This window comes from Myiozetetes cayanensis, unplaced genomic scaffold, assembly GCF_022539395.1.
Source record: "Myiozetetes cayanensis isolate MyiCay16 unplaced genomic scaffold, myiCay2020 scf5-8, whole genome shotgun sequence".
Classification (NCBI taxonomy): Eukaryota; Metazoa; Chordata; class Aves; order Passeriformes; family Tyrannidae; genus Myiozetetes; species Myiozetetes cayanensis.
Window position 1 is genome coordinate 30,187,905 of NW_026087742.1, and position 21,762 is coordinate 30,209,666.

Consider the following 21,762-nt stretch of genomic DNA (forward strand, 5'->3'; position numbering starts at 1 on the left):
GTTCATCTAATACTTATTTCTGGTGAGACTCCCTGAAATGCAGAATAGTTTCCTAGAGAAGTACTGGGGCTTCTTGTTTAGGACATTTTAAGCCAGATTGAATGAATTTCTAGAAAAAAAGTCTGTGAAAATTGATTCTGCATCAAGATTTCCCTTTTTTTAATTTCTAAGAATCTTTGGTGCAAAGGCCTTGAATTTAGCCTGCAATATGTGGTAACATGGCCTCTGTGGGAGAAAGAAACAGTAACCATTTCATTGAGCAACCACTAGAAAACATCATAGGAAAAAGCACCATGGTAGTAGTGAATTTAAGATTATTCAGACAGATTTCAATACTGGAATGGAGTCTGACTTGCTCTTAATCTCCCAGTGTACCTGGGATGACACAATGATAGAGGTTTTTCAATAAATATTTCAATTGAATAGTCTGCTGCTAAGGGCATGAGGTACAGTATGGAGTTGCATGGATCACCTTGCTATTGTCCCACTCTTGGGTTTTCATCTGTGTGTGGATTAGCTCATAGGATGGCTCCATTGCGTCCATGTCTGGCTTGGGGTAGCCGGGGATGACGTTGTGTAGCTGGAACCCAAAGGTGAGCAGCCAACTGTTGACATCTGGAAGGGAAGAGAAGCATAAATAAGATTATTTGATCTCTCAAGCGAGATTGCCCAGGAGACAGTCATGAGGAGAACCCCATGCTGATTGGCACTGTAGCAGGCTGGCCAAAACGATGAGTGTCTACTTTGTGTGAAGAGCACAAACAATAATGGTCCTTGAAAGAGCTGTGTGTCAAAAGCTGGGCTTTCCACCTCCATCCAGAGCCAAATTCTGCACTTTCTCAGCTCTGAAATAGAAGCGTTGGCAGTGAGCAAATGGCCCAAACCAAAGCCAACTACATGTCTGCCCTTCATCAGCAAGAACCAGGCACTGCTGGAAAGTATGCAGAAGTGCAGGATTGGCAATACACTTGGAGGCTGAGATGCTCCATCTAAATGGGAAATGTTATCAAGTCCTAAAGTAATTTCTGAACACCTCACTCACAATACTTCTCTCAGTGAGGACTCTCAAAGGGCCTGCAGGCTGAAGACTAAATTTAGAGCTATGTGAGCCAGAATAGCAGGACATACTGGATGGACAGCACAGGCATTTAGCAGGTCCTCACGGAAGAGGCTCTGGACATATCTTTTGCTTTTTCCATGGCATTTCCACCTCAGTCCTAAGTTTCCTGGTATTTTTCATAAGAAGGTGTAATCTGAGTATTAAACCAGTGTAAAGTCATGTGTCATCTCTTACAGTGACATTTACAGTCAGCCTTCATACTACCTGCAAGGTACATTATAGTGAAAGTAAGTGTACAGATACAAGACTACTTTGCTTGGGTGCTTTTTACAAAGCTCTTCAAAAAAGTCCATGGATGGTGAGAAAACTCCTGGCTGCTAGTGGTAAACTACTGTCTTATGCAAAAGAGGGACCACTGGCACTAAAGGGTACATGATGGAAAACCAGCCATTTGGGACACCACTCCTTCATTTACTTGCCAGTAGATTACAAAGTCTTCCTTGATTTTTGAGTGCACAACTATTAGGAATAGCAGCTGAAAGTCAGTCCATTGGAGGAAATAACTATGAGGTTGAGTAACTCCCAGATCTGCTTGGGATCAGCATCACTTCCCCCTTAACTTTAGAGCATTTGATGATCTCACCTTGTTTGCCTTCACTGAACTCCAGAGGACACACCTGCTACAGTCCCTGAGCAATACAGTGTGCATTTGGCACACAAATAGCAATTGCAAGAAAAAGAAAGGCATGAAGGTAAAGTTTAACTAATATCAGCTCCCAGGAGTTTTAGGTGTTTGGATGTAACTGAAATTGTGTTGGTGATAGCTCTGCTTCAAGCTGGAAGTGCAAGGGGCTTGATTTTCATTTTGCTAAACTCAATAAGCCTTGTTGAAACAATCTGAAGAAGGAATCAATGTAAATAATCAAATATGCATCTCTGAATATTTTTTCTCTATTCCCATGAGCCTAAATGAATGTTTTGAAGAACCGCTTGGAAAAGAAATTATGGATGCTAGTGGCAAATAAGGCACTTCCAGATGACTGGAGAATCAGGAGCCAAACAAACACACTATCTGTTGCTTGTTTTCCTACAGGCCAAAATGTTGCGATTGGGCAGATGTCCAAAAAGCCCTTGCGACAATCCATGTGGAAGGGGGAGGATTTCTGTAATAAAAACACTTCTGTTCAGTCAATGTACAGATTGTTTTTGGAGTGTCTTTGAAACAGAGAGGTTGGGGGGAGGAAAGAAATGAAAAGGCTCATTTAATTATTTTGTTGCTTAGTGCTAAGCCAGCCTGCTTCCAAATCCTTCTCATCTCAAATGAAGACCTTTGATGTACATATTGTGGACCAGGTGGTCAGGAGAACAAAGTAAAACAGTGAAGGTCAGCATTGGTGCAGGAACCGTTTCCCAAGCACTTCAAAAATGTGAAAAAGAATACAGAGCATGGATGCTCAACTGCTGAAAAATATGTAACATGTCCGGAAATATCCAAGACAGGGTTTTTTCTCAGAAAACTGGCTTTCAACACATTTGCAAACAGGAGTTTGTTCTTTTTTGGAAGAGGTGTTGGAATACCCAGAAAAAAAAAAAAAAAAAAAAAAAGCCTAACCAAAACCATGGGAGGAAGGTGTGGAGCTGAGAAAACAGAGGGGAAAATACTAATTTGCCAAGAGGCAGTGACAACTTTTTTGACAGAAAAGTACATTTCACATCACATAGGTTTTTTTCAGCTACAGTAACCCTGCCAACACATTTCAAAGTAAATTCATTTGAGGGCAAAGAGAAAGGGTGCTTAATGCAGACACATGTAATGGAAATGTCAGTTCAATCCATCAGGATTGCTGAAGCTGGCAGCAAAGCTCTGTGCCATGAAGTGTACAATCACTAAAATATTCATGTTTAACAATGGGCCTCTCGAAACACAAATACCTGCTTCTCCTGCTCTCCCCTCCACATGCCTCCAATTTGTATCCACAAGCTCAGAGACCTCACCAGTGCAAACCAAAGCACGTGTTGGTCACTCATGTCCTGGGCACTGAGCTCCTCTAAGGACAGAAGGTCCCAGGGTGGGAATGTGGAGGGACAGAAAGTGGTTTCTTGTGCCAAAATCTGGGCAGATTTGGTTGCGATGACAATGGCACTCTCGTCACGAGTTCTGCCCACAAGGTGCCTGAAAGCTTGAGCAGAAAAAAACTCTGGGGCAGAAGCTTTGTGTCACAGCACTCAGCCCATAGCATGGCCTGCTTCTTCCATGGACTGGGAGAGGAGAAACCTAAAATATGTATTTGGGTTCTATATTCTGGAAAAACTGAAAAATAGAACTTGTAAGACCATGGAAAAAGCTATTTGGTGCATATAAAATATTAGTGTATCAGATTTGGACATCTTGATTTCATTGTCAGAGCTGTGTGGGAAGCTATGCACCTGTTCTAAGACAGGGCTAAAAAAAAAATTTTGTCCTGTCTTAACTTAAGCAGGAAAACAAAAATCTGTTATTATGTCACAAAGCAACAGTTCAAAAACTGTATCAGTTCAATAATTTCAAATTAACTTCCACTTCAGTTTTGACTCTTTAATTTTCCTTTTCCAATTTTCAGTCATTTCACTTAACTTGAAAAGGTTGAAAACCCAAAAGGAATTCTTCTTTTAGGCTATTTTGGAATTTGTCATGTAGACAATTTTGAGAGCTGTTTACAACATTTTTGCTGAGAAATCTCTCACGCTCAACCCTCTCCCATAAATAAATTCAGTTTTGACAAATGAGCATTTTCTGATAGGAAAAGTTACCTTGAGGTATTCCCTGCCAGCCTTAATTATCAGAGTGAGGCCAACACATAGGATCTTAGGCTGTATCTTTTGACATATTTTACTTCCCTTGTGGCATCAGCTCTAGAGAAAACAGCTTTTCATTAAAAAACCCACAACCTAATCCTTACGTTTATTGCAGAAGAACCTGAAAACATGAATCCTGATGGCTAGAAAAACAAGCAGAATAGAATCCAGGATTATTACTTCGTAGTATTTATTTGCCGTTAAGACAATCTCACAACTCAGGGGAACGCAGTTACTGTTGAATATGGAAAAGTTGTGATAGCTGCAGCAGGAGCATTTAAAAATTAATTCTATCTCAAGAAGTATGTACATTTGGTTTGTGATTGTGGCACTAGGTTTTTCAAAGGGAAGTATCTAGAAAAGAGTCCCACCAAAACAGTTCTCTTAAAAATTGCTACCAGTGTTGCACACAGTATGAAACCAGCATGAAACTGAATTTGAAGGAGGAAAGGACTAGACATTATCGTGGGGGCAGCACACCAATGCCAGTGGGATGGAAGGCTAGTGAGGTCCTTCAGCTTGGTATCTCAGTACAGTTAGGTGATGGCAGATAAGATGAAAGTCTGTCCAGGTGTCCAAGAATGCCAATGACATCCTGGCTGTATCAGAAATAATGTGTCCAGAAGGACCAGGGCAGTGACTGTCCCCATGAACTTGGTAACTGGCAAGGCCACACTTCTGATCCTGTGTTCACTTTTGGGTGCCTCATGACAAGAGAGACATTGAGGTGCTGGAGCATGTCCCAGGAAGGGCAATGGAGGGTTTGGAGTTCAAGTCTGATGAAGGAAGGTTGAGGGAGCTGGGGGTGTTCAGGCTGGAGAAAAGGAGGCTGAAGGGGGACCTTATGGCTTGCTCTCTGCAACTCCCTGGAGAAAAGGTTGCAGTGAGGTGGGGATCGGTGTCTCCTCCCAGGTAACAAGACCAGGTCAAGAGAAAATGGCCTCAAGTTGTGCCAGAGGAGGTTTAGATTGGATGTTGGGAAAAATTTATTCACAGAAAGGATTGTCAAGCACTGGAAGAGCCTGCCTAGGGCAGTGGTGGAGCCACCACACCAAGAGGGATTTAAAAGATGTGATGATGTGGCACTTGGGTACATGGTTTAGTGGTAGACTTGGTAGTGCTGGGTTAATGGTTGGATTTGATGATCTCGAAGGTCTTTTCCAACATAAATGACTCTATGATTATATAAATATAGGAGGGACATTTAACATACAGAATGATTTTCTGTAAAAAATCCCCCTATACATAGAGCTCTTATTACTGTTATTTTACAAAGTCCCAGGGGAAGCAGTTCAGAGATTATGTCAAGCTGTGGGGTAGGTGTGCCCCAAAATTTTGACTTTAAATCTAAAGCACCTACTGTTTTTTGTAGAATTCTGTGGGGCAGATTAACTTGGAACTACATAGTTGCAGTGTTGTAGTCATGTAGCCACTCTGAAATGGCTGACTGTAATAAAACATTTAAGTTACTTTTGCCATTCTGCTAAAACAAATCTGTATGTCATTTGTTTAGTTGCAAATAAATCTCTAGGCAAAACTGTGTAAACAGAACTGCCCCTCTACAAAGAGAAAGGTTATCAGGACATTAATTGGTAGCTAAACTTGGGATATCTGAGGGGACGAAAATCTGGAAGCAAAATAAAAAGAACAAACATCAAAGATGAGAAAAGAAAAAAGGTTTGGGAATTACAATTTCCATCTATGCTAATGAATTAAACATACCCTGGACATAAGGTTAGACTGGCAAACTAAAACTTATGTCCATTTTATTAAAGATTGGAAAACCTCACGGTGATCGGGACACCAAAGAGGAGATACCTACTGCACTGGTTTGGACTAGGATAAATTTCTTTACAGTAGCTACTATGGGTCTATGTTTTGGATTTGTGCTGGAAGTGCTGTTAATAACACAGGGATGGTTTCATTATTGCTGAGCAGTGCTTACACAGAGGCCTTTTCTACTCCTCACTCCACCCCTCCAGTGAGGAGGCTGAGGGTGCACAAGGAGTTGGGAGGGGACACAGATGGGACAGTTGATCCCAGCTGACCCAAGGGATATCCCAGACCATCATGCGGCATCATACTCAGCATGATGTAAAGCTGGGGGAAGCAGATAGAAGGAGAGGACATTCAGTGTGATGGTGTTTGTCTTACCAAGCCGCCCTTATGTGTGACAGAGCCCTTTGTCCTTGGGATGGCTGAATATCTGCCTGCCCACGGGAAGTGGTGAAGGAATTCCTTGTTTTGCTTTGCTTGCATAAGTACCTTTTAATGCTTTTCCTGTTAAACTGTCTTTATCTCAGCCTACGAGTTTTCTCACTTTTTCAGTTCTCTCCCCTATCCCACCTGGGGGGAGAGATTGAGCAGTTGTGTGGGGCTTAGTTCCTTCTGGGGTTAAACCATGACACCTATTCACTGATTGCAAGGTTGTGAAAATGTTAATTAATTTAAACGTCTTACCTGTCATGTAACATTTGATATCCTGAGAGTTGCTAATGGGGTTGTTGTTTTTGAACATATACAGGTTGAAAGGCATTATATTATTGCTACTCAGATGCTTCCACATATCATGGTCTGGACTTGTCCACCGACCCGCTAGCACATCATAGTCTCTCCGTCCCATGTGGATAAGCTTTGTGAGGGGGTCATACAATCCTCCATGGTAGCCAATAATGATCTGGAAGTTGGGATTGGTGTCCATATAGATCTCCCCATATGCTGTGTACAGTATCTGCTTGATCATTAAGCCAGTCCCACTGAAGACAGCCAAAGGGGTGCCAATGTTATCACAGGCTATGTAGAATTCATCACCACTGCTGAGCTCCATTGCAAAGAGGTGGCCTTGGAGGTCATAGTAAAGGGAGGTGATCTCGGAACTTGAGTGGTTGTATAGATGAGTGACCTTGGTTGGATTGGTCAGATCTGCGTAGAAGAACTGCAAGTGATGACCATGGCTGGTTTTGCTGGAGACTCTCCTTCCTAGGCCATCGTAGCGGTACTTCACACTCCACCCACTAGCTTTATTGTAGGCTTTGATGAGCAGGCCAGCTGAATTGTACTCAAAAATATCATTGCCCCTTTGCTTCAGGAAGCCATCTTCATCCATTTTGTACTGCACATCCCCCAGTCTAGTAATCCTATCCCTGAGGTCATACCTGAGTGGTGTAAGGCGGGCACTATTCCCTGGACTCAACAAATGGAGGTTTCCATTTAGGTCATAGCTGTAACGCCAGAGTGGTTTGTCATTGATAGACACTGTCTGCAACTGGCCATCAGCATCATATTCATATGAGTACCTAGTTGTGTTTGCATAAGGGCCAACCTTCAGCTCTTTCTTAACCACTCTCCCCATGTTGTCGTACTGCACAGTCATCCAGTACATGAGAGATCGGAATATCTCATACTGGACCTCCTTCATTCTGCCATAGGCATCAAAATGTTTAGTGTGAGTCATGACAGCAGTGGTGATAATCTGGTTGATGTCGTAGTAAATTACTCCAAATTTACCGAATTGCTCGGTTTTGCCTGACACGTCATCATACCTGTAGAGATCAATAGGTAAAGGTGTCTCATTGATGACTGCTTGCATGCTGGTCACCCGAAAGCTGTTGTCATAATTGTAGTCAAAGCGTGCGTTCACCATGCCTTCCTCAGTGAAGCGGAAGATCTGCCGATCAATAAGGGGCCCTATTTGTCTGTACCTGATCGTGCAGGTGAACCCTTCATTCTGCAAGTTGATGGTCTTCAGCATGCCAGCAGTTTCATCGTAAGTGAAACTGATCTTTGTGGTGTCGTAGAGCATCTCAGCTAACTTGGACAATTTTCCGTACTTGTAGATGACACGTCTCCCTGTGCCCAAGTACAAAGTGTGGAGGAGCTGCTCATCCTCTGTGAAATCCTGGATAACTGAGGCGTTGCCTTCTGGTGGTCGGTAAATGTTCCTGTAGTAGCCAATGGAACGAATGGTTTCCAAAGTCTGACGTGCAACGTTGGGCATGGTCACCGATGACAACCGGTCGTTCTTGTCAAACTCAAAGATGTACTGCCTCTGGCTGTGAAGGAGTAGCACCATGGACTAGATGGGAAGAGGGAAAGAATAGATTATATTCCTGGGTTTTGAGCAAAATTATGCTCTTCAGTCCAAAGAGCAGGGCAATTGAGACAAATCTCTGCACCCACAGAATTAAACAGTGAGAGGTAAGCAGCTGCAGAGCACATCGAGTATCTACAAGCAGGAATGGGTCACAGAAAGAAGCAGTCAATGCAGTGAGGAAGGTCTAAGTTCAGAATGCTTAGTAGTTCAGATCAATACCCTGTAGCTGACTGTCTCTACCCAAATTCCCTGTGCCAATAGCTTTTACAGACTAAATAAATAAAATTGGTAGACCTACTTAAACATGCTTGAAAAAGTATCCTCCAACACCTTCCGATGCTGAATTAATTCATTGTATCCCCTGATCCTCTGTTATCCTCTTACACCCAACTTCTGTGTCCATGCTTATTTGTTTGGGGTTTTTTGCATATAACACAAAATCCACTTAGGTTGCATAACACAAGGAGTAAGTCAATATTTGTTCCTTTTTAAAAGATATGGTACTACAGTTTCCTTAAACTGTTTTAGAGATAGATGCTATAAAAAAAAAAATCAGGAATAAAAAGTTCCAGCCCCAGGTATATAGCATATGGATCTATAGGTCACTGGACAATGTAATGTGTAACAATGAATGGTAATACCCAGAAAAATTAAGTCCCACATGAATCTACAGAGTGCAGACTGCAGGACACACTGTAAAGTGTGCTACAACAGTGTGGCTGGATTTATGCCTTGCACTTTTTAATTACATGTATTTCCTATAAAGCAGGAATAGCCTGTGTGAAGAATGCAGGATGTAAGACTTTATGGGTTGTTTTCACATGGAAAACCCCAGTGGAAATTTCTACTATTCACTCTGATGACTTTACCTAAATATATTTTATACTGCTGTTAATTCAACTAATGAAAACTGTACTTAAAAAAGTGCAGCTGAACTGATGTCAAAGGAGTAAAGCCCAAGTGCCTCAAAGGCACTGTCTCTGAGTGGTAAGAGGATTATTACCTTCTCCAAGTAAGTGTAGCTCCATGATTTGCCATCAGCAAAGATCCTGGATGTAATTCTGCCAGACTGGTCATACTCCATCCTTTCTGACATTGTGCCCCTCTGAATTCCTGCAATGTGTCCTCCTGGGGAATAGGTGACATTGACCCCATTCAGTCTGCTGCTTGGTGACCAGAGACTGGGCCTCCCTGCCTGGTCGTAGAGGATGCGGAGCGTGAACTTGCGGTGGTCATCATAGATTTTCTCTGTCCTTGTCACACGATCAAAGTCGAGGGACAGCAGGTTTCTGTTGTGAACCTACAGGAAAGAGATGGAGAATTAGGAAGCTGGAAACAGTTTAAGTTAGAAAGACCAGCCTTGTTTCACCAAACACCTCTTTACACGACACTGGAGAGCATCCAGCAGTTCACTGCCTCTGGATAAGAGGCAATTTTTAAAGCAAAGGGTTGTCCTAACATTGCTTCTGTTGACTTCGGTGAAGAAAGAGGTAGAAGAATGGTACTTCTGAAACACCACAACAGTGAATGAATATTGCCCATATCCCAATTCTAGGTTTAAGACAGCTACAGCAGATGTAACCTACAGAACATAGATTGACAATTTGTTGCAAGGAATATTTGCAAGGTATTATGCTTATCAATCCTAGGATATAGTGTCTTTGGCTTTCATGCACATCAAAAACCAAGACTCGTAGAAAAGAGATGGATGTTGTGTCAACATAGTGGCAAACAGAGTCTTTCTCTGAGTTTACTGCAGGCATTGGAAGTTAAGCCTTTCCCCTGAGATGAAATGAGCTGTATCGCCAGGTGAAGAAGCTGCAAGAAGAAGTGAACAGGCTATGTAGTATTCAGGCGAATGAGCAAGAGAGAGACCGATTATTTTCAGAGGCACCACAGTCTCAAGAATCTCGGGATTCCACATGCTTCCACATGTGCAACGAGACTTACAAAGCTGCATCACAATAACAGCAAAGTACTGAGCAAATATGAAAATCAACATTCCCAGTATGAGCTTGCCAGTGAAGATAGGTCTTTCTCCATCTCACCACTTCCAAACCTCTTTCAACTGGTGAACCTTTCTTTTCTAGAAATTGTTCTTGGATGAATTTCAAACTCCAAAGAGCTGACTTGATTTTCAGTGCCCTTTGCAGCCCTTCAGCTGCAGTCAATAAACCATAATTTGATGTTTCCTATGAGGTCTTCAGACCAGTCTAAAACCACTACTCTATGCTGCTTTGGGTAAAGCTGACACTCCTAACTGGACGTGCTCAAAAAATGTCTGGATATGGCATTAAGGACATGGTCTAGTGGTGAACATGGGGGTGGTGTTTATTTTGGTTGGATTTGACGACCTTTGCATGGTTAGACTTGACGATTTTAGAGGTCTTTTCCAACTTGAACGGTCTGTTTATGATCCTATAATTCTATGACCTGAGCACTGTTCTCAGCCCTGCTCCAGCCTTGATCTTGGCCATTGCTTTAGGGTGTATGACTGAATTCCTTCTGTATTTTTGGGGATGTGGGAGTACTTGAGAGCTAAACAGTGAGAGGAAGGATGAGATCAAATCAACAGAGAAGAGGTTCCTCAGCCCTGGAAGAACAGGAGAGGGAAAAGCTGTATCACTGCAGTGTCTTTGTGTCACATGGGCAGATATCTATGCTGAATCCCAGAGAACAGGGACACCATAAAGTCGGAATCCAGAGGTATCTCAGGAGCTGGGAAGAGAAGGAATTGGTGCCATGATGTAAGTGTGAGGATGTTGTAAGAGAGAAGGCAAGTGCAACAATGATTTTCCACTTATGAATAACAATGCTAATAGGTGGGTATGACTTCAGGAAAAAAACACTGTGGAAAGGTAGACAATGCTCTAATTAAATATGCGTGAAATAGAACACAAATGTGTAATGGTAGAGAGAAGAAATCAGCCAAGAGCCCACTGTAACAGGGAAGCTGGGAAATAAATAAAAAGGTATTAAAATTCTAAGTACAGAGGCACATGTGTAACTAAGGGCAATTTGGTATCTCATAGGTGCTTGCTGCTATTTATAGAGAAATAGGAGTGGCAATTCCTTGCAAAAAAAGAAAAGCAAAGCAGGAAGGACTAGTATCTCTGCCTCCCATCTATTCACAGAGATCTCCAGCCTGGCAGCTGCAGCTTCTTCTGCTCCTGGTCTTTGCCAAGAAAGCTGGAAAGAGCTCTTCCAGGGCTGGGACAGTAACGCAGTATGAAGGAGGCCCTCTTGAGCCACACATTAGCTGCAGTGCCATTCGCTGGGCTGGAAGGACCAAATAAAAGGTCCCTGGATAGTTCTTAAGCTCAGTTCAACTCTCTGTATCTCATTATTGCTGTCCTAAGTTGTTCCACCCTCCACATAGTCTGCCAAGCAATGTCTGTGGAACTAGTTGGAACCGGTCACCCTTTTCAGGAAACTTTTTTTTTCCTTAATGATTTCTTTTCTCCTGATCTCTCTTGCTGTAACGTCTCTTATATCTGAGAAGTACCGCAGTGCCAACAGTCACCCCTCAATGTGATGGGCAAAGTGAACCCTACCCTGCCAGTAGCCTCTGAACAGGGCCTAAATCTTTCTCATCCTTGTTCAAGGGTATGCCTTGTATAAAAGAGAACTTTCAGCAGAAAAACTGACAGGGTTGCAGGCTTCAGTCCAATAACCATGTTTTATGGTGAGCAGCTAAATAAGGTGCCATCCTCCATCTCGGAGACCTTATCCTGAAACAGAGTCTGAAAATATCCTGCAAAAAGGTTTTGCCCCCTTAGAGCATTTGACAAGGCTTGTGATCAGCAACGAATCAAGACAGGGTAAATTTAAATCCACAGTTCACAGTGGATTTGACAGCCCATCTAAAATGTGTGAGAGACTAAATTTAACCCCAAACTCATGTTGCACAGTACATTTATAAATCTCTTAGCTTGCTCTGGAAAAGAAAGAGCGTAAACACATCACCACCTCTGATTCTACAATGCTTCCTATGGCACTCCTTTAGCTTAAATGATAATTAAACAACATGCATGGATATTCCCAGGAGCACAAGAGCACAAAAAGGGGAGAATTCTCATGAAAATACCTTGGCAATCTTCAGTGGAGGAGGGCAAAAAATACTTCTGCAATGAGAACTCCATGAGTCAACAACATCCGTGTGATAAATGGCTATCTACAAAGCAATTTCCCCAGTGAATTGCTAAAACCATTAGGGTGGCCATATCCAGACCTCAACGTCTTGCAGAAATTGTGCAGATCATGCTGGACCATCTTCATTAGTCAATACACCAGGACTGGTTAGCACCATATCCCTCTCTGATCACATGGGTTCTGGGGATTGTCTGGGACACTAGCTCTTGATGCCACCATTAACCTGCTGCCAAGGTCTTAGGAAAAACAAAGTGACTTATGACAGGAGTTACCATGGTTAAATAAATAAAAGAGCTGAGCCAGCAGCCCTGTCTCTTCTGGCTGTTCTATTTGCTCCACTGTCAAGAGATTATTTTACATCCTCCTTTATTGAAAAACTCAAGTTTGTTTAATAAAAAAAAGGTAAGGAGCCCTGTTCCTTGAAGCAGAGTTTACCTAATACTCTCACTGCAGATGGAGTGTGTGTTGCTGTTGGCCAGTGATGGGTGGAATTCATAGCCAGCCAATTTGGAGAAATATTCACTGCTTGATGCTGTTTCATGTGAGCAGTAGGGTGAGGGGAGAGGGAAAGTAGTAATTTAGTCACATACAACAGAAAATTATAACTCATTTCTCAAAATGAACAAAAACATGTTGAACTTAACTTCCCTAAGTTTCTCTCTTGCCAGGGAAAGAAGCAATTACTGGTGTGAAGGCAGAGGAGAACACGACACAGAGAATATGGTAAATGTTGTGCAATCCCCAGGGAGGCAATTAGCACCTTGCAGGTTTTTGTATTAGGGGTGCAGATGCTGCCATGCAGGTACAGACAGGAAGCTTTAAACATCTTGAACACCTTCAGCTACTTTGAACCCCTGAAAAGGGCCATAACTGAGTCCTTCAACCATGTAAGACGCACTTCTGCTTCACTAGGAGGGCACTGATAGGCTCAAAATGTGAATAAATTCTGGCAGATTTATAGGGATACAAGTAGCAAGCCTGAAAATTCATTTTGCAAGTGTTTTTCCAACTGTAGTACAATATAAAACAAAGACACATTCTGTGTTTGAATCTACTGCAAAAATTTTGGAAGATAAAATGGACATGGACAGCTGAGTTGTGGCTAAATGAGTGGAAACTTCTTTGAACACCAAATAGCTATCACACAGCTGCAAATTTCAGGAGGCTCTCTCCTTTCAGAAGAAGACCCATTTTGTTGGTTATTGAAATAAAATAAAATAAAATAAAATAAATAAAAATCCCATGACAAACCAAACAAAAAGGGTGATGACAGGTGATCTGCAGCTATACAGCAGTTCACACTGAAGAAGCAGCTTCAGTTTTCACTACTGTTTGCATTTTTTCTCCTGGTAACAAAATAAGAGACGATCAACACAGGGGAAAAAGAACAGAGGCTGAGGTGGGGAGGGTGAAGAGAAATACTTGACAAGTGTGAGCAAGGAGAGACAGGAGAAATCACACCAAGGTGGCAGGGGTCATGCAGCAGGGAATAAGGAGAGGTGAAGAGCAAGGACTGGGAAACATATATCCTGAAACCAGAGCATTGATATTTACTCCGAAGTTTAAGTGTGAATAAATAGCTGCAGTCCTTTTGCTGTGGTGGCATTACAGGGCACTAAGTGTTTTTCTCAGAGGCTCTGAATTTGCCAGGTGCTGAGCAGCTTCCTGGGAACAGCTCATCAGCCTGTGACTCTGAGACTAGCAAGGTACAGGGTGAGTGCACAGGACTTGCCATTACAAGTTCCCAACCTTGCCAGCAGTTAGCAGATGAATTACAGGCTTATTGGGCAAGATCTTTAAACAGCCCTGACAAGTATGAGGTGCATTGTGCGGAACAATGTTTTCAAACCATATCAGTCTCAAGCACAGGAAGGTCCAGGCACTCATGGAGGAGAGAGTACTGTCAGCCTGGAGCTGCTTATAACACTTCAGGGAACGATGGCAATTGTGGTGCAATGCCTTGAGAGCCCAGCTCTTCAACAGCTTCAACAGATCAGCAAATTTCAGGAATCTAGAGATTCTTCTGAGATTGCCCAATGAACAGTAATCACAGAATCACTCAATGGTTTGGGTCGAAGGAGATCTTAAAGATCATCTAGTTCCAATCCCCTTGCCATGGGCAGGGGCATCTTCCATTAGACCAGGTTGCTCCAAGCCCTATCCAACCTGGCCTTGAACAATTCCAGGGATGGGGGATTTGCATCATCTCTGGGCAGCCTGTGCCAGTGCCTCAATACTCTCACAGTAAAGAATTTCTTCCTAATATCTAATCTAAACCCTCCCTCTTTCAGTTTGAAGCCATTCCCCTTTGTCCTATCACTATGTAATCTTGCCAAAAGTCCTTCTACAGCTCTTTTTGACCCCCTTCAGGTAATGGAAGGTGCTCTAAGGTCTCCCTGGAGCCTTCACTTGTCCAGGCTGAAAAACCCCAGCTCTCTCAGCTGAGACCATGTTAAACCTGCAGTGTCAGATGCAGAGGTCTTGTAGGGACATCAGCAGTACTACCCATGATGGCTAAGGGAACATCAGCACATAAGGAGACGTAAGGATATATTCCAGTCACAAAGGTTGTGTGACAGAGGATGAACAGCCAGTTTTCTGTCCTGCAGCTTCATCCCTATTGCAGACTACACAAATCAGCCCTGTCCCTTTTTGCCATGAGACTGGGGACTGATGGAATGGGAACTGGAGGCCAAAACTGCTCATGATTCTCACTTACCCTCAGCCGACGTCCAAAGACAGTGACCTGCCCTCTTGCTTGCTCCTTCCTCTGCCTCCACTCCACAAGATTGAGGCCATTGTCGATGGGCAGGGTGACATTCCTCTTGCCCACCGTGGGGTTGACGGTGCCAGCCAGCAGATGTGGCTCGGTTTGCAGGGCCACCTCCATGCCATTGGCAAGCATCAGTCTGAGAGAGCCATCAGCACCGATGTAGTAGCTGTTTCGGACTTGATCTGAAGACAGAAAAGGAATCTTTGCTGATCTTTGATGATATAGCTCCTGCTTTTCATTTCTTCCCTCAGTCAGCCTGCATCAGCATTTCCGATGGTTGTAAACCAAATGCACTCTGTTACTCACCTGTCCCACTCACACTGAGCAAAACACTGGTTTCATCAGGGAAAGTAAATATGGACAATCTCTTTTTCATTCTGATGAGGTCTCTGCACCTCAAACTCTTACAGAAAGTTTTACACAGGTTAAAAAAGGAAACAGTGAAAAAACTGTGTAATATCTTATCAAAGGACATGGGTTCAAACCTCTTCCTCTAGGCAAAAACACTGGGTGGTGAGATTTTTTTAAAAATCAGTCTGACTGAAAACTTTCCATGCTTTTATATCCTAAAGATCCCAATTTCACAATAATATATGAAAAGTGGGGCCACCTATTTTCCTCAGTTTATTCACTGTCTCACAAATGACAGGAAATTGCACAGCGAGTTAATGCTAACCAGTTTCCCGAACAACAGCCAAACTCCTTCCCTTGGGAAAGCTTTCAGGAGGCAACTGAAGTCCTCATGTTTGGAGAGAAAGCAGAGGCATTAAGCTCCCACATGTCTCCATACATCTGGCCTCAACTAGCTCTTGAAAGATCAGTGGATTCTGAGGCCAGTGTTTGGGAGTTCACAAGTGGAACAGAAGAGCAATCTCTCTTCCATATCCTTCAGGAATCAGGCAGGCTGAAAGCCCATCCTTTGAATCTCCAGCTGGCATTTCTCTCTGCAGAGAGGAGCTCATGAAGGCTAAGAAAGCATGAGACTTGTTCAGTGCAGAAGGGCTTTAAAATCATATTATACAAAGATTGCCTTATCTGAAGCTCCTCAAAAGCTGGAAAATATTACTGTTTCTGTCTCCCAGGCTGCCATAAATTCCTAATTGTGAATAAAAACACCCATTAAAAATTCACACAAAATGTTTTTCCATTCTGAGGCAGGTTCACTGATTGCTCTGCCGCAGCTCAGCAGGAAAAAAGATCACAGATAAATTATCATCTCTCGACCGGATGAAATAGATCAGAAAAGAGCACAGTTTGGTATAATTAGGGAAGGAAACCTGACACCAATTGGTCCTTTTTTGTGTGGGTCTCATCCTGCTCCTGGTTGTAGCCAGCTGGATTCCTGCCACAGTGACCTCAGCAGAACCACCACTCAACTTTCTGTACACAGTAGTGATAGTGTTAAACTGCAGGAGCACAGGATTTTGCCATAAACATACAGCAGTGATCCACAATGCAGATCCAAATATTTTAGCTCTACCAATGAACATGTAAGTTGATGGTCTTTGACATAGCCTCCAGTCAGATAAACACCATTCCATGACTGAGTCTGCAAATGGAGACTAGGGCCACAGTCAGATGGCTGTCACACTTTTCCTAGATGCTTGGTTTAGCGATAAAGTGTTAGGAGATGAATTTTAAATCAAATCAGTGAAATATCCCTGCATAGATAATATATTCCTCCCTCCTTTATCCTTCACCAGGAAGCAGGGGAAAGCTTGAAGGTTTACATGAAATTCACCAGACATGTGATGTTCCCTTCGAGTTACATAAGCACCACAGAAGGGTTATTGTCACCAGGACTGTGTGGGGAATGTAAATCCTCTACTTTCAACATTTTCCCAAGAGAAGAATTCCCTGGCTTTGGAAGGCATTTCTCAAGGGCTACATGAAATCCATGAGCCATTGGATGCTGTATTTTAGGCAGCTTTGGCTCTAGGGCACTACTGCCCTACTTTGGCATTGCACAAATGCTCACTTTGTCACTAGTCCAGAAGACAAAATCCCACCAGGGTGCTGATGTGCCTGTTGCAGAAGCTCATAAATCCATCCTACAGGAATTTGTAACCTTATGAAAATGTCTTCTCAGATCTCACCTGTTCACAGTGTGATCCAGGTTTCCTGAAAGGTTCACCAAGAATTTGGCTCACCGAGTCACCTCATCTGCAACATTATCCAGATCTTCATTTTAAGATGAATTTCTTCAGATACAAACAGTTTAATAATTTTCTACTTCTGAAGATGGTTAAGCTGCTTGTAATTCTGCATGTCCTAATGGCCAGAATGTCCCTGTGCCAGAGGGCAGGACAATGAGAGAACTGACTGTGGCAGCATTATGTAACTGTGCCTTCAGTGCTAAGGGTGTAAATCACATCACAGTCAATTTTCTCACTGAAGGGCACCCGACAGTGGGCTCTATTGCTTAATTAGGCTCTTGAGGTGATGCCAACCTCATGTCTGTGCAGTTGCCACATGTCTTAATGTGAGTGAATGGGATGGGGTGGATCTGCCTTGCAGGCTCAAGTAAAGAATACTGTGTTTCCTTACAGGAATAATAAGGACAGCTTGAGGGGGCTGGCACTCTCTCAGTTGCCCTCTCCAGAAGGAGAAAAATCAGTGCTCAGGCATAACAGGCACTTTCTTTTAGGAAAGCTGGATGTTATAGGGAGGGGGAGGGAAATATGTGTCCCAGAGATGTGGGAACAAATGTCATTCAGGAACATGCTTGTCTCACTTGGAGCAGGTTGTTCCTTACAAGGTGAAAAGATGTTTAACACCCCATTGTCATCAGGCACAGACTAAATGAAATCTGTGAAGTGAAAAAGCAGAGTCTGAAAGTTCCTTTCCTTTCTCCAAGCTCCAGGAAACGGGTGATATCTCATCCTGATCCTAAGGAGGCTTCAGCCTTCAGAACCCAGAGATCCAGGCTGCATTGTTTGTGCAGTACAGGTTCTGCCCCCACCAGTACTTCAGCACAACGATTCCCTGATATTTATTCCTCTTTTCCTTCCCACTTTGTCACCTTTCCTCCACCTAATCAGTCCTCTGCTTCTCACCTTCTCACCAGAGGCAGATCTGTGCTCATTTCCCACAACCTCAAACTGGTCCCACCAGTCCTCTGCTGGCTGTCCACTTCTCTTTTCTCCTTTGTGCTTCTCCACACCAGCCCTTTAGTTCTAACGCAGACCTACTGGGCACAGGCATGGTCTTTTTTTTTGATGCTTCTTTGTGGACGTTTGAACAGCCACTGAACAAAGAATCAGATCTCCAGCAACCAGCTGGAAGCCTGTTCCAGGAGGAGAGTAACTGTTAAGTTAGGAGCCATTAAGAGACTGAAGCAAAGGGGTTGGCTGAAAGTGCGGTTCGATTTATGCAACCCTTTTAGTTACAACAATAATGGTAATGATGATGGAGGACTGTACTGCATGAGACTGCACTGCAAGGGGACCAGCTGGGAGTGCAGAGAAACAGCTGTGCTTGGGAATGCGGCTAAGGAGGTGTGAGTGTGTGTCTGTATCAGCATGTGGGGAGCTCTCGGGCACTGGGGATGCAGGTGATTTTCGGTGCTGGGATTATCAAGATGATTTCTGTTTACTGACCGTGTGCAGCTTGGTCAGGAGTGGGACAGTGGCCCAACTCACCTTGGAGCAGGGTGTAGAAGGCTCCTGATGCTGACAAATTGGTTGTTATCGTGACATCATCCTTGCTGGAGGTTTCCACCTGGACGTGCACGGAGCTGTCGGTATCGCTGCGGAAGCTGCTCACTTGGCCAGTAGGGAAGGTCACGTTGGTCAGGCGGCCAAAGCTGTCGTACCTGAAAGGGAGAACGGAGTGAAGTCAACAGCATCAAGAGAGAGGTGGGAGGCAGGAATCATCCTATAAAGCAGAGACCAAGTCTTCAAGCCTTCATCCAGATTTCTCCCAGGGAAAAATGCATTGTCACTCTGTCAGACTGTCCTGCCTTTTTCTGGCTTCATGAGAAGAAAATCACAGCTTTTACATGAAGAAAATGAAACAAAGAACGGAAAGTGACTAAATATGTATTAGCCTGTATTTTAACAATATTTTTCCAATTCTTCTCACCTGCACCATGCTTCTTGTTTATGAGAGTAACTTTATTGCTCTTCCACTATACTGTGACTTAGGAAAAATCACTGGCCTGTGAATCCTGTCTATCAGAACTAGGAGTTTCTGAAGGCCAGTAAATATTTTGTCTGGCTGTGTCCTGAGTTTTTCAGCAATTTATTTTTCTTCCTTTTTTCCCAATCTTATTTAAAAGCTAAATGTTAAGAGAGCATCAAGGCTCTGCCAGATTGGTCACATCAGGTAAGAGAACTGTCCTTTGTGAATATGGTGTAGAGCCCTGAGCACAGCTGAAACCCCAGTGTCTACCTTTTACTGTTCCTGGGACCATCTGGAAGGACTGATTTAAAAGTGTAAAAGAGTAGACCAGTTTTCACCCCTACTGTGTCCTTGGCTTTTCCAACGAGGAAACAAAATAAGCGCCATCTGGGAAGGTTTCTGTGATGTGGACACCCATGTACCAGGACCCAGATGAAATAAGCTCCATACATGCAGGTCCCACAGCAGTTAACAAGCAGGGGGAGTTATTTTTTGATAAAAAGATAAGCAGACACTTGTGTCTAGAGGCCTCCTGAGTTGACAGAGCAAACTCACCATCCTGCCTCTCATTTGTGGCATCACAAAATGAGTGCCTGTGGGTTACAGACTGAGCTAAAGTCAGAGGGACCTTTGCAGCAAGGCTATTGTAGTCTGGAATTGAGGGTACTAGGAAGCTCTACTGGTGTATCTCTGGAGGGCTATTGAAAGTTCTGATAAGATGGACCTTCAGGGAAGGTATATTTAAATAGTTAGGGAGAAACAATAGGAAAATTCCAGCAAATCAGTCAGTGATAAATGTTTGACTTTTTTCAAGTCCTGTCCATCTTTTAAGAATGATTTATATGATATACAAGAAGATGATGTTATGGAAACATATCACTTGGGGATGCAGAATGAATGCTCGGTGAGCAGAGAGGACATGTTTTCCTGCCCTATCCAGTGGTGATGATCAGACCTTGAAGGGAGCAAATGGTTGAGGAGCTCCTGATGCTTCTCTTTAGGATTACTCTGAGCTGGGGAATAAGAAATAAAAATATAGAAAAAAGAATATAGAAAAGAAATAAGAATAAGAAAATAGATCCCATCTAATAACAAAACACATAAACCAAACAAGAAGGGAAGGGAAGGGAAGGGAAGGGAAGGCAAGGCAAGGCAAGGCAAGGAAAGGCAAGGCAAGGCAAGGCAAAGGAAGGCAAGGGAAGGCAAGGGAAGGGAATCACAAAGTATTCTCAAACTGCAACCCATGAGATACCATTGAGCAGTCATTGGACTGGCTCTGCACTATACAGAACAAGAAATATTTCTTGTCTTCCATTCTCATTTTTCCAGATTTGGGCACAGTGCTGGTAATTTTGCATTTGACAGTGATTTAGTATGAGGAAGGGCTGGATGAAAAGGTGATTTTTGCCCAAGTTTAATATTTAGTGTATAGTGACTAAGTGGGTGACCTCATTGCAAATCTCTTCAGCCCTCAGGTTTGAAGACAACATCACATTAGGCTCTTCTTACCCACTGGCAGAAGGGGAGGTAGAAAGGTAGAAGAAAGCATTTGGCCCTCTACAGTGTCAGCCTATCAGTCATGGAATTACCCAAGCATGGGGGACAGCCTTGCCCTTTCCCTCCAAGATCCTGAGAATCAATAATCCACTTGTGAAATGAAAAAGAAAGAAGAAAAAAAGATGAACAAGAAAGGGATGAAATCAGGACTGCATTGCAGGAGTTTGGCAGAGATCAGTTAGAGCTTTTCCAAGCAGCTGGCAGCACACAGCCTGGATCTGAACTGCAGGTCCTTGAAAGAGCCAGAACTAAAGCACTCCCAGTACTAGTTTACTCCAGGTTTGTGGCTGCCCCGTTTGCACTGAGACTTATGATTTTTGCTTGTACTGTCTCCAGTCATCTGCACATCTCCTCCTAAAACAGCATGTGAATATTAAACAGAAAACATCACAGGTGACATCTTTACCCCATCTGCTGAGACAGGACACAAGGGAGATGATTTAGTGTCTCCCTTGAGAGAAAACATTGTTATCACTGAAGGTGTGTTGTGTAACATCTCAAATTCCTTCTACTACAACATCAATAGTCCTATATATAAATCAGTCTGAAGCCTAAGAGGTGAGTGTGGTGTAATACAAGTGTGAAAGGAAGCAGGTCTGCAGGTTAGGGAAATAAGGAAAGCAAAAGCCAGGATGCAGGCACAGGGCTTGTTCATGTGAAAAGTGCTGAGTTAATGTCCTGTGAGTCATAGGTTTTACCTTAACTGAGTGACACTCAGCAAAATGATGAGAGTCAGCACAAAACTTATACTCCATGCAAGACCTACTTACGTGCTCCAAAGAAAGTCTCAAAACCCTGTAGATACTCAGTTTAACAGCCCCAAGCAGCAGCAGACACCCAGATCCTTAAACTCTATTCATCGAAACACTGAATCACAGAATGGTTTGGGTTGCAAGCGACCTTAAAGATCATCTCATTTCAACTCCCCTGACATGAGCAGGGACACCTTCCACTAGACCAGGCTGCCCAAAGCTTCATCCAACCTTCCCTTGAACACTTCCAGGAATGGGGCAGCCGCAGCTTCTCTGGGCAACCTGTTCCAGTGCTTCACCATCCTCACAGTGAAGAATTTCTTCCTATTATCTAATCTAAACCTACTCTTGTGTAGTTTAAAGCCATTTTCCCTTATTGTATCACTGCATGCCCTTATTAAAAGGCATGCAGGACCTT

The 21,762-nt window shown here is 43.2% G+C and overlaps 1 protein-coding gene across 14 annotated transcripts in view; it reads right to left on the minus strand.

Annotated features, from left to right (window-relative positions):
* TENM4 (teneurin transmembrane protein 4) overlaps window positions 1-21,762 on the minus strand; it is a 1,544,468-nt gene that overhangs the window by 15,204 nt on the left and 1,507,502 nt on the right. For all 14 annotated transcript variants that reach the window (XM_050333746.1, XM_050333747.1, XM_050333753.1 and 11 more), the window contains 5 exons: window positions 18,555-18,727; window positions 14,860-15,095; window positions 8,992-9,288; window positions 6,356-7,970; window positions 473-615 (listed from right to left, as the gene is read on the minus strand). In XM_050333746.1, coding sequence (XP_050189703.1) covers window positions 473-615; window positions 6,356-7,970; window positions 8,992-9,288; window positions 14,860-15,095; window positions 18,555-18,727 — 2,464 coding nt within the window. The remainder of the gene's footprint in view (window positions 1-472; window positions 616-6,355; window positions 7,971-8,991; window positions 9,289-14,859; window positions 15,096-18,554; window positions 18,728-21,762) is intronic.